Source organism: Enoplosus armatus, chromosome 3 (genome assembly GCF_043641665.1).
Source record: "Enoplosus armatus isolate fEnoArm2 chromosome 3, fEnoArm2.hap1, whole genome shotgun sequence".
NCBI lineage: Eukaryota > Metazoa > Chordata > Actinopteri > Centrarchiformes > Enoplosidae > Enoplosus > Enoplosus armatus.
In genome coordinates, this window is record NC_092182.1 from 18,153,064 (window position 1) to 18,170,536 (window position 17,473).

Below are 17,473 nucleotides of genomic sequence, written 5' to 3' on the forward strand. Positions count from 1 at the left end.
ACATTTTGCTGATAATACTTACATACTTTTACTTGTAACAGAGTATTTTCACAGTGTTGTATTGCTACTTTTACTTAAGTAAATTATACTTCTTTCACCTCTGTCAATAACACTAATTATAAATCATTAACCCAAACGATAAGGCCCTATCGTACATGCATACAGGGATATGTGTTTTGCTGTGGCGCCCCCTCGCGGTTTGACGTTGATATTTTGACATAACAGAGTGTTATCATTGGTTCAAAATGTCCTCGTCGCCTTCTTGACCAATTGCACCAGTTTAACTTCTTCTCTTGGGGCCTTTTTTTCCATGCACGCTCCTCCCCTATTTTGTCATCGACACACACACACACACACACACACAAACCTCCGGTGATGCCAACCACTCCACGGCTGGGCTGGACGGCGTGTCTGTCGAGGCGGTTTGATCTAAAACCAAACCGGGATATTATGGAGCAGCGGATGTGTTGACGGAGATGCGTCGGTGCATGAAAAAGGTAATTCAATTCGCAGCTTTTCACATTTACACATCTTCTAATATCCATCCGCCGTGCAGTTAGCTGATGGCGCTAACTCTCCTATCTCTCTGTATAATAAGTGCATCGCCGCATGTATCATTTATTGTTCCCTCTCAAATAATCCGCTCATGTCTGTCGTTTCGTTTGCAGCCACTTGGTCTCCGCGGCGGGATGAACTATGATCGGCGATAAACGAGCAGAGGAACACGGAGAGAGAAATCTGAGTCACTATAATCCATCTGCACGTCGGGGGGGAAGATGAGGACCATGATGGCTTCGATGAAAACAGCATTATTCGTATTTCTACACGGGGGTGAGTGCAGCCGCGTCTGCCTTGTACCTGTCTGCTCTGCACACTATGACTAAAACCGCCTCGCCATCTGTCACACAGAGATGCATTTGCATGATTGTTTCCTCATGCCGACCAATCAGACTGTTAATGTGGCAGCACCTAGTTTCATCTTCATCATTTGGCCTGCCATCTTTTTATTTATTTATTTATTTATTTGCCTTTTTAACGTTACTTCTTACTCCTGTGGTGTTCAACCATGGGACACTTGTCAGCGTTTCACATATTCCTGTGAGTCATTTTTATTACCTGCAAACCAAATGCAGAAGTGACTGATCGCACAGTCCACCATCAAACATAAATCACACTCAGGCCATGTGATGGATGTTGAGCCAGGTGCTGGCACAGAAACAGGTGTTTTTGGCCAGAAAAAAAATGAGTTCCTGGTGGCATCCAGGGAGTCCCAAGCAGCACATCAACAGGACTGTAATAGTGTTTGCACAATCATAGTTGTTTTGTGGTACTGATAGATACAACTCTGTAGAAACACTAGTTTTACCTATTAATTTGTTAATGCCTAAGCTTTATTGTTTGACTGTGGTCTTTTTATGTTTTAGGCGCTTTTTTTTAACTCCTAAAGGTTTTGTTTCACGTCACCAAAGTAAATTCCTATCAGCTACAATTTGAAATGGCAATAAAGCATTGAGTCTTGAATATTGAAATGAAAGAGCGACAAAGATGCTGGAAAGCTCGGCTGTACTCGTGGAAGTATTTTTGCTTTTGAAGATGTTCTTTGCAGAGAGAAAATATGGTGAGATAACCGAGTAAATCCAAGGAGTTAAGACTTTATTTTAGGGGGAAAAAAATAGGAGACTCAACCCAGACAAGCAGAAATAGATGGAGGCAATAAAGCTGACATGAAATTTTGATATTTCAAAATATAGTTTGACGTAATAGTTGAGACCGAGAGAGCACATCAGACTGACACAGTTTTTATCTCCCTGCTCACAGTATTAGTACTGTATCTAATAACCACATAGACAGGGTTCCTTTGGGCCGGGACAATCAGTCTGAGGTCCAACATGCAGCTCTTTGTTGGTTCTTTGGGGCTCCCTCCTTGTTGCACAGTATCTAATCCAGACAGTATTGAGCATTGTCACAAGCCGTGGTGTCCCCCAGCCCTATCAGTCCGAGCCCAATGTTAATTAGGACTTGATCCGCTTAAGCCTCCCACAAGTCTCCCATGTCATTATTTATGGGCGTGTTGTTATCTGGCCGTGGTTCGGCCTGTGAGAAAGCTCCAGTTGTTTTTAGGGCTAACACACACACACACACACGGGTGGGGAGTGCCAAAACACACCCATCTAGTATTTCTAGTTGTTCAGGTAGTTATCAGTTGTAGATGACGGTAAAAGGGCGTATTGGTTGGTGTTGATCCTTTTTGTTCAGTGTCAGTTTGTGGGTGTATGTTTGTTGACTGTTACATCAGGATGCAGTAATCTCTCGCATCTCATTTGCATTTTGAGATAATGAGTTTATTTTTCAGCTTTTGGGACCACTTGTAAATTTAAATCACTTGTTAGGCAACCAACATTAAAGATGCGCAGCCTTCTTAATGAAATAATTTTTTTACAGTTTCTTCCCACAAATATGGAGCAAGCTGTTTCGGAGATCGGCTGTCTGATGTCTGGCTGGCCGTCAGTCTTAGTCAGTCGTAGCTTGTGTGAGCTATTTGGGCTTTCTAGCCGTACTTAATCCAGTGGACTTTCAATTATCACTTTCAATGGGATGTTGATACTGATAGAGGTATCGGCCATGATGTGACCGATCCACAATAAATACAGGTTCTCTGTCAGTGTCCTTAACAAATAATCTGTGTTCTGACATTAAAACTTTGGTGTACCCTGAGTCGAGGTATCTGAATTAGTAACGGGAGAGAAAAAGATCGATGCGGCCCTAGTTTTTAATTTACACAACTTCCACAGTTGCACTTGACCTTTTATTAAAATGTTCATTCTTGTTATTTCAGTAGTCTTACCTTCTCATTAAGGTAAGACTACTGAAGGTAAGGTTAAATTACCAGGAAAAAAATGATCTATATATATATGTATATAAGGTTAAAACACATTTCTAAAGAAATCAAGTCCGTAGAGCCATTCGAAAAACACAATGACACCTCAGATTACTTTCTTACTTCCTTCTTTGAAAAGTGGAAATGATTAACTTTACAATGTGCGTGCATGTCTGTGGATGCAGACCTGATGTTGGCAAAGGAAATGGTAAAATGTTGCCCTTTTTAATTGTGGACCAGCTCATCAGCATGTGATTGGCATGAGAAGTGTCAGTGCCTGTGGCTGAAAGAGGGCTTCACTATTCAGTATTTAGCCCAGCTTCGTCTGAGTCAGTCACTATTTCTCTGGGAATTTTGGTATGCAGCCAGACAATGAGACTCAGTGAAGTACAATGACGCTTGAACCTGGAAGCTGGCTGTTCTCATCCCCGAGGCGATCACACTGAATATTTCTGCTCTTATCCAGGACACTGAAAATCTGCCATGTTGCCGGGCTTCTGCTAAACAAGGCGACAGGATAGAGTACATTTTATTTCTCCCTTTTGGTCCGAGTCAAGTCTTTTCACTCAGTTTCAGTGTGATTTGCAGTTTGGAGATATCAAGTTTAGCTCACTCCAAAACAGTGCACTCAATGAACTTTTGGGTTTTGATGCTTTGAGCACTGAAAAAAACACCTTCTTTAAAATATGATAATACAGCTGCACACAGTAATCCACAGACCACATCGTGAACACTTTCATGGAGAAGTGATGTGTGCCAGCAAACCACTTACTGTTCCTCTTTAAGGAAGACGTTCTTAATAAATCATCTGTCACTGGAAATGAGATGTTGCTGTTGAGTTGGTCACATTTTACTTTGTAGAGCTGAAACGATTACTTGATAAGTGATGGACAGAAAAATGAATCATTGTTTGAGCAAAAATGCCAAGCAGGACCTTGTTTTAGCTCCCCAGTTGTGAGAATCTGCTGCCTTTCTTTGTCTTATGTGTCAGTGAACTGGATCTTTGGGGCTGATGTTCTGACAAAATAAGCAATTTGAAGACGTCGCCTTTGGCTTTAGGGTATTAAAATGAGCATTTATCACTATTTTCTGACATTTAATAGACATATTGTGATTATTTGAGAAATGAATTGGCATTTCAATCGATAATGAAAATAATTATTTACAGCATTAGTATTTTTTGTCAATGCTGGCATTTTTGAGTGCTGCGTTCACTGTATTGCCGTGAGATACAGCCAGTATTTCAGTAGCACTTTTGAACAAACTAGCACAAAATAGTTTTATTCAGTTTTTTTGTGAATTTTTAAAATCCTTTTAAATTGATAAATAATCGGAGAATGAGTTATGAAGCCCTCTAAGATGATTGTATTTAATTTATTTAATGTGTCATTGTATTGAGAGGAAGCTGGCGCAGCCCCAGCCCTAGTGTTTTTTCTCCTAAGCTATTTAATGTATTGATTCCCTGTTGCCAGTAGTCAGTTCAGGATATTGATCGGTGGCTCCGTGAACCAAACATGCTGCGAGGCAAAACTGTGACCCACAGAAACTGACATTGTTACTGTTTCCAATCTTTTCTGCCCTCTTGTCACCATCTGTCTCTCCATTTGTCTTTTACAGTGATCCAGTACGCTGTGTGTCGCGACGTGACTCTTCCCCAAGGAACCCTCTACCGCGTTGCAGGGTTCCCCCTCTCCCTGCCCTGTGCTGTATCGGGGTACGAAGGCCCGCGTACGCAGGAATTTGAGTGGTTCCTGTACAGGGATGATGCTGGTGGGAGGCAGATGGGAGTGGTGTCCACCAGGGACAATGGCTTCCCCTATGCCCCGTTTCAGGCCCGGGTCAGGAACGGGGAGGTGAGGGTGGAGAGGGACTCGGGGGACAAGGTCCGGCTGGTGATCCAGAGGCTCCGGGCCGAAGACCAGGGGAAGTATGAATGCTACACACCCAGCACGGACAGCAACTACCAGGGGAACTACAGCGCCACAGTGCCTGTCAAAGGTGAGATATATAACTCTATATAGATATAACTTTATTCAAAGTTAGATATATCAAGGCTGTCGGTATTTTATACTTTTGTCATTGTCAACAAATTGCATGAAAAGACCTAAAACAACAATACGTAAATCTTTAAACACAGGTCACAAATAAATGGTTTCGTTTTTGTAAATAATTTCCTTAAACAGCTGGGCACTGTTGTTTCTAGCAAGCATTAGTCAAACAGGAGGAAATGGTGTTGTTGGAACTATTTTCACCTATATGGTGCAAATATTTAGGAAAGCAAGAAGGTGTATGTGAAATATACTCTTCTTGTATGGCTGCTTGTGTTTAGACAACATTCAACGTCTGAGAACTTTGGATTCTTTTCTTAATTGAAAAAGCAGAGGTTTGTAGAAAACATAAACATTATTTAAAGTAAGGTATCTGTACCAAAACCCTTGTTTGAAATTTTGTGATAGTAGCTGATGTAATACAATACCCAGCCCTAGTGGTGACGTATAATGGAAATGAAACATATTCAAGTTCTGTCATGGGGGTTGCTTGAGGAGATTTTATCAGCAACTCTGCACTGCATGAACCAGATGGACGACATTTTTCATTGATAAATCATACTATGTGTTTAACTTTGTGCATAAGCTGTTATTTATGCTATTATTAAACCATCTGGAGTTTGTACTCTGCTTTTTTCTTTGTGTTTTCTGTCTACGAAGATCCATCTGCTCAAGCCATCCAAAATATTTTGGCAATTTAACACTATCCATATGGTTACCAATTCTGTTTCTATTCATCATCTTCTTTGTGTAGCACTGACTTTATGTTTGTAGGATGCTGGGTGTTAGTTTTGCAGCTGAAGTGTGTTCATAATAACCAACTAATCCCCCTTCCTTTGGCAAAGCTAGTGCCCAAAGCCAAGGGTGGTAAACGGCTCGCAGTCACTCTGTGCAACCCCATTTCATGATTTGCTTTAGTGGTCTAAACATAGAAACGTGTAAACAGCACACAGGTAATATAAATTAAATTTGGCATGTTATTGTCCTCCCATCTGGCTCCTGTGTCCTCCTGATGTAATATAATTGTCTGTCTGCGTCTCTTTGTATGCCTGCAGTGATCCCTGACACACTCCAGATCAGCTATTCCCGCTCACTCACTGGCCAGCCCGTGCCAGAGGGCGCCGAATTAACGCTGACATGCTCAGCCGGCATCCAATCGGAGCAGCTCACCCATCTGTCCATCATGTTTGGGAAGCATAGTGGCGGCGAGGGTCTGGGTAGCGGAGCTGGAGGGGAGGTCAGCACCGTCAGAGAGATTATCTCCATCGACAACCTGCTGGGCGTCGTCCCCGGACGTTCATACAGGAAGCGGTACGACGACGGAGAGATCACGCTGGAGAAGAGGAACGGGGAGGCCGGACTGGGCGTGTACGTGATGAAGATGAGAGGCGTGCAGCCAGACGACACCGGCTCGTATTTCTGTGAGGCCTCGCAGTGGATTCTGGACCCTGATCGATCGTGGCAGAAGATTGCTCAAAGGACGCTGGATATTGGCAACTTGACTGTTCAGCAACTAGGTCGGTGTAACCAAGAAACTGCCGGTGTTTGTTCTGACATCTCCCGAAACTGCTGACATGCTTTCATGTGGCAAGTGCCAAGGTCGCACTGCAACACACATATTGCACAACAGTATTATTGCATTTTGTTCGGTTATCATTGTTCAAACAACATACATTTTAGTCATAAAATCTTAAAGCGGGCAGTTTGTGAAGGAGTCAGTCGCACTGAGGAAAGAAGATGTCATAAATTCGGGAGCTCTAGTTACAGAATAAACCAGAGACAATACAAGTACAAACTGAAGTTTGGTTTCTCCTTGACAGTTTAAGACTTTATTCTTTCTCAGTGGCGTCAGCCGGCCCGGACTTGTAGAGCTGTTGAGTACATTGGACCATTTCCAGATTTCTGACTGGATGGTTGTGTTTTGTAGAGCTTAACTGAATGCCTTGCTTTGCCGGCTGGCTGGCTGAGCAGTTTACTACCTGGAGAGAGAGGAGGCTGATTTAAATACGTGTCTTTAGTCAACTTGTTGCCTTGTTTGTTGGCTGTTTGGATAGAGTAAGTGTTGGGGTTTCTGATCAGCTGCCTAGATGCCTGGGTGGGACCTGCTTAGCTTATCTTGCTGGGTGGATAGATGGACGTGTTACTATTGATGAATCCACCAGTTAACATCTTCATCAGTCGATTAGTGAAAGAGCCCATGACAATATCTTAGAGCCTGAGCTGGCTTTATCAAATGTCTTGTTTTTTTTTTACTGTACTATACTATTTTCTATAATGCAAGACTAAGAAAAGCAGAAAATGCTCACATTTGAGAACCTGATTGCAGCTCTACATCCTTTCTCTTCAGGATGTCGGCTGTCAGACTGCCTGACTGAGGAGCGTGATGCTCAGCCCTCTTGATGATTATCCAGCTGGCTTTGATAGGTCGATAGCTGCCCGGCCCAGCAGCTGGATAACTGCCCGATGCCTTGCCGCTTGGCTCAATTTAAATTCTAAAGAGCTTGTGTAGATCTAAAGGATTAAGTAATCTTTTCTCCCACCTTGGCCTCCCAAAGCCCGCAAAGAGGATGACTATCTCTCTGTCAGGCTGACGTGTCCATTACTGTCAGAACAGCCCTTCCTCAAACATTCTTTAACATCTTGGAGAGGAAAGTTAAGCCGATATACATATACTGCGAATGTTTTGCCACCAGACCAGCTTCATCCATGTAATCTTTGATTGACATAAGTAATAGTTTAGTATAAAGTTAACACCCACTTTTGCTTGAGTTGGATTGAAATATTGAAATATAAACTTCTTAGTAACTAAAAAGTGGAGCTAAAACGTATTTAGGTCACATTTTTTCTCTCTTCAGCAGTAAAACTAAAGCTGACATTGAAGTATTGAATCTCATCAATGCATGCTTTGTATTTTCTCACCCCTGTTGTCTGACTAATACAATGGTCTGATGCCCTTTTGTTTACATAAATAATGTGTCTATTATTGAGCAGTGTTTACAGAAGTGCTGTGGTTAAATGAGGCTTCGCTCACACAATGGACCAGTGTTTTATATCTTCTAATTATACCAGGGTATTGGTACAATCTATATGAAACCTTTTCAATTCATTAAACAAAGTTGCACATCCTCATTTGTGCTGGTCTACTACCGTTATGCTTTATTTGTATTTCTGAATACAACACAGTAAATACATCAAGATGCAATTCTTTTTCATAAGCATTAATAGAAAACTCCAGTACAAATTAAAGTGGTAATCCATTTGATCTTGGCCGTTAAACATGTAATGTACTCGAGAGGCCCCTCTAGCTTTCCCACAGAAATGATGCTCGCATTACATCGCTTCCTGTGAAGATTTTTACTGACACAGTCTAAGTGCTTGTTTGAGGAGCTCCACCAAGGAGGATTTCTGGTGCTTTCACTTTTACTAAGCTGTCCTCCGTCTACCTCTATTCCCCAGCGGAGTCTCTGAGTGTAACGTCCTCTCCCAGAGGGGAGGTGACCCTGCAGATCGGTTCCCCTCTCATCCTGACCTGTGAGGTGTTAGGGCTGCCGTCTGAAGTAAGCTCGGGCCTGCTGGTTCAGTGGATGAAGAGGGGATCTGTAAGCAGCGATGCAGCTGGGACCGGGGGAGTCGAGGTACTGATGCTCACTCTGCTGACTTATTTGGACCAATATGGTTTGTTGCTTGCAGGTTATAGCTCAATGTGTGCAAGTGTGTATATAGTAGGACAATATAGAGGTGTTGGTGTGTTTGTTTGCACCTGCACATTATGACTATAAGTATAAGTGTATCTTAATCTTTAAGTGTGTAAGTCAATGCATCAGTTGTATAAACATGTCAGCTTGCAGGGAATTGAAACTTGTTTTCATAGACTAAAATATTAATTAAATAATAATAGATCAATTGTCAATTGATTTAATTGCAGGTGTGGGGGAGGTAATCCATCCCTGTCACCAAGTCTAATATATTTTCTGTCAAAGTTACATTATTGTTGCGTGGTAATTCAGCTGAAATTACAGATAGATTTGAAATATTTTCAGGTGTGGTGCATTGAAGTCCTGGAGGCAAAGTTCTGATAAATGACTCTTGAGAGTTGCCTTTCAAACAGCAGCCTTTTTCATTCAAGAAGCAAAAAAAATCGACATGGTTTTCATGACGTTTGTGTTTGATCGACGTCATCAATCTACTAAGCTATGTTTCGCTTTAGGAAACAGTTGGCAATAATATAAAGCATTCACAGTTTCAAGTAAATTGTCTAGAATAAATCACACTTCAAGTTACAATCTAACACACTTACTGACACATTGTATTTTCCGGTAAGGTGGAGGTGGCCCGGATGAGCCCCGACGGTGTTGTGAGCTGGGGGGACGACCTCAGCCGAGCTAGCGGGGGCTCTATGGAGAAAGTGGCAGAGGGGAGGTACTCTCTGAAGCTGTTCTCAGCCCGCCCCTTAGACTCAGGGGTGTACCGGTGTGTGGTGAGCGTGTACGCTGGAAGAAGAAACCCTGGCCCCTCTACTCCTTCAACGCTCACCCAGAGGTCTGAGGGAGTCACCGTCAACCTCAAGACCAAAGGTGAGACTCACTACTCGGTGACACACAGGCTTCATCTATATCACTGATTCCCAACCAGGGGTGCAGGATAGTTTTACAGTTGCCAGGTGATATGTGGAAAGATTGTGGAGTAGCTCAACTGATTAGAAAAATATAAAAAAAGAAAATACATTATATCCACAAATTGAGTCATTGAGTTGAGTGTGTGAAAACTAGTTAGCTAGCAAGCAGAGAAGTCTAAATAGTTATAATAATAGCCAGAGGTTTGCTAGCTAGCTACCTAAAAATAATGAAAAACTGTTCAAATAGCTATTTTGAAATTATATTACCATATAAATGATTGAAAGTTGAAGGTATAAACTGTTGAAATATTTAGCTAAAAGAGTTGGATACATTGTTAAAAGGGATAGCTAACAGTAATGGATAAGTGGTTTTAAATAGTTAGCCAAAGTAATGTTGATCTATAAATGGTTGAAACGAGGGGAACTGAAGACACAAGACGTTGGGAAGCACTGATCTATTTCATCCCCCTAACTATCCCTATGCAGGAAGTAAATGTTTCATTTTTATAGGGGCTTCAAAGATAAGATGAACCTGTAATCATCCTGAAGGACAGATGCTTAGTATACATAGTAAAAGAAGTATATTTATACATAAAATGTAACATAAGATAAGTAGAAAATATACATATATATGTGTACAATAGAATTAAGGGAATTGATTATTTGTATTTGAAATAAAAGTAAAACTGCAAACTTATATTCTGTTCGGGGACCTCTGTATTGGTTTGGTCTAAGAAATTATTTAAAATGATAAATTCATGCAGTGCCTTGGTGGCCCAGAGGTCTGGGCTGTGGGCCATTTGGCTGAGTTCAAGTCTGGAACAGGACCTCTGATGCTTGTTGTCCAAATCTCGGTTCCAGCTTTCCAAGTCTGTCTTAAAGTTTCTAGTAAATTCATAACGTTTTCTAAGCATTTCTGAGCACTCTGTAGACTAATCTTTGAATGTACCACTTCCTTCCACAGATGTGCTAGTTTCAGCGGTGGCTCAGCTCCCTCGAGGCCCCCTGTTAAAAAGAGGCAGCACCATCACTCTAATCTGCAACGCCAGCGTTACGACCACAGGTCCCGCCCAGGCACAGGTGCAGTGGCTGCGGTGGCCAATCCCTGAACCAGTTGTCAAGAAGGGACAGAGCCCAGCATCCGATGTTACTCTACCAGACCCCCCTGTTGAGGAAAAACCCAGACTGGTAGCTGCCCTCATGTACGACGGTGTTGCAAAGATCTACACCAACGGTAGCGAGGTTAGCGTCGACCGCCTGTCAGCTGTTAGCTACAGACTGAGGGTCCACACGGCAACAATGGATGATCAGGGCATGTACGCGTGTCATGCCGAGGCGTGGGGGCAGGACCCGCATGGAGGCTGGTACAACACAGGGGCCAAAGCAGAGTCAAATGCAGTGACTGTGTACTTGTATGCCAGAGGTAAGAGTCTCCCAGGGTTTGTTTTTAGTGATAATCATAGTGATAGTGGATATATGTAATGGATTGCAAACGGACCCAGTTTATTTACAAAGAGAGCACAAGTCTTCCTCACACTCCCACAGTTCTGCACATTCACATCTGGAAGCTGCCCAATACAACTACAGTCAGATGTGTTGTTACTGAGCAGCTCCACTGGACCGATTGGAGGTTATGGGGCAAGTGCTGCTCTTTCACCTTCCTCTTGGTCCGGGGACCAAACGGGGATCGAAAAGATGACCCCCGGTCATAGGCTGGAGGGTAGCCTGTGTAAATTTCAGGCATTTACTTTGTCTGCACATTTTAAGTAGATTGATTTTTCCTCTACATCCTTCCCTCGCAGGCTGCAGGTCATGGCCCCCCTGTATTTACTTACTCTTAAATATGTAGATATGCACTTTATGTCACTTGTTCCTGTCCCGTGTAGCAGTAATTAAATTTTGTGGGACTCTGAGAAAACTATATTATCTATAAAATGTCAAAAAGCAGTGAAAAATGCCCATTATGATTTCCCAGGGCCCAAGGTGATGTTTAAATTAAACCCAAAGACATTCAGTTTACTGTCCCATAAGGCAAAGTAAAGCAGCAATGAATTCATTGCTGAAACCACAAAATGTTAATGTTGTTATGTGATGAAATGAGTAAAATTATTAATTTATTATGAAAAAAGTTGCCAATTCATTTTCTGTTGATTGATTAATTGTTACAGCTCCATTTGCAAGTTAAAGTTTTAAGGTTTTTTTTATGTCAGTGTATATCAGCATTTCAAAGTAAAACATATCTTGAATGGAGCTATTATAGACTCGTGTAGGAGTCTGCTAGAGGAGATTATACATGAGTCTTGCCACATGTGTATCTGCTACTGGAGGTGGTTTGTGTGAGATGACCTTCAGTGCAGATTTGTATTTGTATGCATTTTAGTCCCATCAAGTCACAGTCTAAATATCCCAAATGCATTTGTATAAAATATTTGACAAAAGCACGACAGTGATATGTCCAACACTAATCGTGGGTCGCTCTGGTAGCAAAGTTAGCTGTTGACCTTCTTTCTGTTCTACATGGATCCTAGATTGAGACTAAATGGACTCAATTTCCGACACTAGATGAGCGAACTGTGCTTTTAGTTTATCCAGCAGGGCAGGTCATTGACTTGCTTTCCATCAATATGTGTGCTTCCTGAATGCTGAAAGTAGTCCATATCTGTATTGTTTTGAACCAAACATTCATTTTTCCCCCAAAGGACACGATTTCTACTTAATGTGCCGTATATATTGGATATTTCCTCACCTGAAAGTGGGTTATAACACAATTCGATTAAAACATCTGTAATAAGACATCTGTATTTTCTTTTCACAAATGGCAGTATACATCATGACTTCTTTCTCTTATTTTTTCTTTCCCCAGCTGCTGACCTCCTCCTCATCCCTTTGGTTGTCGGAGTCTCCTCCGCCTTGTTTGTGGGCATTGTCATCATCGCGACAGTAACCTGTTGCTTCATGAAGCGACTGGCGAGGCAGCGCGCTCAGAAATAGGCGTCCGCAGTCGCCACCTGTCTGGAATCTGAATGTTCGTGAAGAGACGCAAAGAGGTGATGCACAGAAACGTAACGAATGAAATGACCAACAAAAACCGTATAGACGGAATGAAGTGAAAATTGACACCCTGTTAGATGAATTGCTGTGTTTTGACCTACCTGTTTAACAATCAATGCCAAAAGATTCTGTTTTATATTCTCTTGTATTTTTATATCCAAACCTTCTCTGAAAACAACACATTTTAGCGATTGCTGCCTCACGCACCAGTAGGATTAACATCCTAGACTTTTGAAGCCACCACCCGATGACCCCTCCCCACTCAAGTGGGCAAAGACTCATATTTTTTGGAGTCTGTTTCCATGTTGGCCTAACCCAAATTTTTAATGATCCCTTTGTCCCGGCTTCGTTCTGTTTCAACTGGAAAAGGGTCAAAATACACAGGCAAGGTTTTCGTGACAAGGTCAAAAGTAAAGAAGGTACCGCAGGTTTGTTTTGAGTCTCTCAGATGTGAGGAATCTCACAGATACTGTAAAAGTGAAAATGTGTTGTTTCTATGGAAATGCCAAGCAAACTGCCCTCTCAGAAGTCCTTGATTGTTACAGTATAAAGGTACCAAATGGTTCTCCGCCTGTCAGATGTTTTGTATGATGCTAGATGTAGATCTTCCTACATTGAGTAATGGTTCTATTTTCACACAAACAAAGAATATACTGTGTTTTCAGTTCCAGTGTTTCTTTCCTCAAACTGCATGTTTTTCTTTTATTACAAAAATGTCTAAATGTCTTTGCATGGTTTAAGCCTCTAGCACTGCCACTGACAGTCACATGAATGCTGATGGGAGCAGTTCAGCCTCCAGAAACTTAATACGAGCAGGGACGTTCCACCGCCTGCAGTCCAGCACCACTCTGCATGTAAACAAAGTCTCTGTCTGTTACTTAATAAGCAAGGCGCTGGCTGGGGACTTTCTGATGCCAAGACCAATTGAGTACCAATTCTTAACACAGGCATTCCTCGCCTGTGGCGCTTCAATGCTGAGTTTTCTATACGGACTTGTATAGATTTGACAAAGAGAAATGGAAGAGATGTCCGTTATGCACTGAGCTAAAATATGTAAATACTGTATGGAGTTTAGCTGTTTTATTTTTCTTAATGTAAGTAAGACTATGCTGTAGCACCATGTTAGTCTTTTGCAAAGCACCTATGTTTAACATTCTGCAGCAGTCTGTTCTGCTCTTTTGAAGCACTTGGAGCAAAATGGTACTGGGACCAAAGCCCCTTGGTATCCTTCTTTTACTTGATTTTCTTCCAGCTGAAAAGTCACTTCTTTGCTGTACTTGACTGAGTACTTTTGAGTGTTGTTTTCTTTGCGATTAATGGTTCCTTTGCTCTTGTCAAGTGACTGAGATAGAAAAACGGTACTGTGAAAAAGACTCCCCTGTTTGTTACACTGAGTAACAGAAAAAGTGTTGTGTTGTGTCACACAGTTTAGCATACTTGTCCCCGAGATGTAAATTTCGTAGGCAGTGCAGTCATATGACCTTTAGTGAAGTCTCACTATCGTTGTCATCGTAGTTATCATGTGGTTCAGGCCACACATTTCTGCTGCCAAGACTTATTATGACTGTAGCCCCTGCTGCTAGCCCACAGAAATCTGTTGGACAGATTTACTGTGTCTGCGCACTTATAATGAGTGAAATCCATCCTCCTCTTCCTGTTGAAAACAACACTTACGAAAATGTCGGTCATGCGAGTGTGCCCGCATTATGTGATCATTTAAAGTTAGATACGTGTTTGTGGAAAGGAGGAGGGAAGTAAAATTTGTTGTTATCCAGCTCATGGCTCTCTCGTGAGATTATTTCAGGTCATTTTTTTCCTGCTTTTCTAAACTTTTTTCCACTGAGCCATACTTTACTGCCTCAGTCTGTCTTTACTCTGTCTGTGTCTGTCTCTTGGTTGGTTTTCGATGTGAGTCCCTCTAAATCTGCCTGTCGTCCCTAACCTGTGCTCTCTAAAACCCCCGATTTATAAATGTTCACGAACATTAGGGAATAAAATCACAGCTCTGCTTGCTTCCTGAGCCACTTTGTTCCAGATCAACTACTCAAAGCTGATTTGTTCCCCCACATACACACCCACCACATGATTACACACTTGTACACATGTAACACACAGACAGATGCACGTGTACACACACAGCAGCAGCAACAGCCGCAGCAGCACAGTGCTGGCTGGCTGGCTGGCATTTCAGATGGAAGTAAGTGAGTATCTGCGTGTTCATCTCTAATCCCCGTTTATGGATGCAGTGTGTGTCCCGCTGCCCTTCCCCCTCTCTAGTGTGTTACAGAGTCCGTGTGGCCCGCATACGATTCATTTAAATCTCTGGTCCCTGAGAAATGCAGCCAAGTGTAGCACATAGCGTGCAAAGTATGAAAGCTGCTGTCTAAGTTGTGCTTTTCTTTGAAGATGTATTAAACCCTTTCATGAAGGTGTTCTTTTCTGTTTGGACTGTTTACTCATGCTTTAATACCACTGTTCCTGAATGCATCTTGCTGCCATTGAAATATATAAAGGCGGGTTATTGCTCAGTTTGTTTCTTATGGTGCTTTGGCAAACCTGCCAGTTGATAAACCAATAAACCGCTGTGGATTTATAATGTCCCCTTGGTTTTTATTTATTCCTGTACTTTCTACTGCTATGATAAAAAGTCTGTTTTCAGCAGAGGACCTGAAAATGTTCATATCAGCGGCCGTTGGAGACAGCTGATGTATCGCAGGACACTCTGCGTGGAGAGAAATAATCCAATCTGTCTGAGAAATTATTCATGGGCTAGTTGAGCATATTTTCCATCTATAAAGTATGAAAAAAGCAAAACATTTCTTGTGGTTGCTGCAGTTTCTGAGTAGGGAAACTGCTGCAGAAACCACAGCCAAGCCGAGGTTTGTATTTCAGCTCACGTTAACTCAGAACTGGATTGGATGCAGATTTAGAGGCAAACAAGCAGAACATTTGTCTTATATTGTTACAGAATAAGATGTACTCATGCAATGCCAATAATAGACATTCTTTTCTTAATTTAGTCTTAATGAATATATTTTTATGGCTCATGCTGGGTTGAGAAATTCATGATGAAATAACACACTAAAAGGAAAAAAAACATTCCTCATCCAGGACAAAAAAAAACACTGGTTTTAGCTGCACTTTCACTTGTGTGTCAGAGCCAAAGTCATGCGAAAGCCTGATGGTTGAATATAAATCTTGATGTATTTATACTGGCTGTATTACATACTCAATATCTCATATGACCGCTTTCATTTTATTCATTTATCATGTAATTGAGTAATTTATCGTGTTATTTAGAGTGCAGGCTCAATCAACAAAAGCCTCAAAATGTCTCCCTCTCTACCATCAGTATACTGACCAAACATTTTTGAATCTGCTGCTGGATGATTCACTTCCACTTCAAAACAACAGTAGATCAATAAAGCCTTTTGTAAATCTAAATTAAAGCTGCAATAATCAATGTTTTTATTTAAAAAATGGATCAAATTACTGTGAAGTGAAAGGGGTCACGCTTACCGACAAACCCACTGATAATTATCACATGACTGCAGTTTCCCTCAGCTCTACGGAGCGTTTTAGCGTCTTTCAGCTCAGTTTTGGTTCACTCTCACCACTCTCATCAACCTCGTCTCCAGCCACAGCAGGCAGCCGTTTTCAGCAAAGAAGCCACAGTGTGCTACCTGCCCAGCTCCAAACAGCAGACAGACAAAGCTTCAGACTAGCTGGTGAACACAGTGAGACCAGACCAGAGCTGCATTTCTGCTGGATGTGTAAAAAGGCAACCGTTTGCTAAAAACATTTTTTTCATTTTATGTCATTGTTGATTTCTCAGCTTGTTCCTCTGCCAGTCTAAATATCCCAAAATCTGAAAATGTCCTTTCCCTCCTTTGTATTCATCCAGTGAAGCTGTCACATGAAATAGTTTCAGCAATGTGGAGCTCATTGAAGGCTGACATGGACAACGGCATCCATCAGAGAAATAAAATATGTGACCAGTTAACAGGAAGCAAGAGATTAAAAGGAAGTCAAATTAAAGAAGAAAAGAAACAGATGACTATCAAATTTTATGCTTGAAAATAAAAAGTTGAAAGTAGACACAAACATGCAATCCTACTATTGAAACTAGCTGTCCTGCTGTGCCTCTGGTATTACAGTATATCAGTTTACAGAGCATTACATCACTAATGCAAACACTGTACCAATGTTAATCCTCTTCTTCCTGTATGACTTCAGAGGGACGTGGCAGGCAGACAAACAGAGGCTTTGTGGCAGACTGATAAGACGCTGTACTGCCTGTGGCTGGTTGGTTAACGTACCTGCTCTCCCAACCAATCCCTGCCAGTTGAATGTCAACCAAGGCCGGATTAAACATGCAACACACACTGCAGGCCAGGTGCCCTTAATGTGGCAAAGCCTGTTTGAAGTTGTCACTGATATGTCTCCTGTGAAACGTTTTCTACAGTTAACAAAAGGCAAAATCAAAGATGAGAATAAAAACACTAGTGCCTCAGGTTTTGTAACCATGTCTAGCTTTACTATAAATAGAAATAAAAATGCAATTACACATTTTATTTACAGTCTACAATAAAATATTCTGAGTTCTAAATTCTTGAGGGCTTATTACAGTATTTAAACACATTTGATAATTCAAGGTATTACATTCAGGGGGATAAAGAAATGAATGTCTCTTATAACTAGTGAAAAGTATATACAGCACACATTTTCCCCCTGTGGATTATTTTGTATATGACTGTGCAGTAAATATGGAGATTGAGCCGGGAGGTGATTAGCTTAATTTAGCATAAAGACTGGTAACAGGGGGAAACAGCTAGCCTGGCTCTGTCCAAACATGAAGAATCTGCCTACCAGCTCAATGAT

The 17,473-nt window shown here is 41.6% G+C and overlaps 1 protein-coding gene across 1 annotated transcript; it reads left to right on the forward strand.

The window, feature by feature from the left end:
- The first annotated feature begins 393 nt into the window (after nucleotides 1-393).
- On the forward strand, nucleotides 394-13,700 carry igsf8 (immunoglobulin superfamily, member 8). The gene is made up of 8 exons (XM_070901904.1): nucleotides 394-497; nucleotides 669-831; nucleotides 4,496-4,876; nucleotides 5,982-6,443; nucleotides 8,383-8,561; nucleotides 9,248-9,500; nucleotides 10,506-10,964; nucleotides 12,405-13,700. Exons 2-8 carry the CDS (start codon nucleotides 777-779, stop codon nucleotides 12,530-12,532), a joined length of 1,917 nt encoding a protein of 638 aa, XP_070758005.1. The 5' UTR covers nucleotides 394-497; nucleotides 669-776; the 3' UTR covers nucleotides 12,533-13,700.
- Nucleotides 13,701-17,473: the final 3,773 nt, after the last annotated feature.

Excerpts from the sequence above, each read along its gene's own strand:
- igsf8 (XM_070901904.1), top strand. The coding sequence starts at position 777 with ATGAGGACCATGATGGCTTCGATGAAAACAGCATTATTCGTATTTCTA. Across the intron at positions 6,444-8,382 it reads CTTGACTGTTCAGCAACTAG|CGGAGTCTCTGAGTGTAACG; the intron begins GTCGGTGTAACC and ends TCTATTCCCCAG. Across the intron at positions 8,562-9,247 it reads CTGGGACCGGGGGAGTCGAG|GTGGAGGTGGCCCGGATGAG; the intron begins GTACTGATGCTC and ends TTTTCCGGTAAG.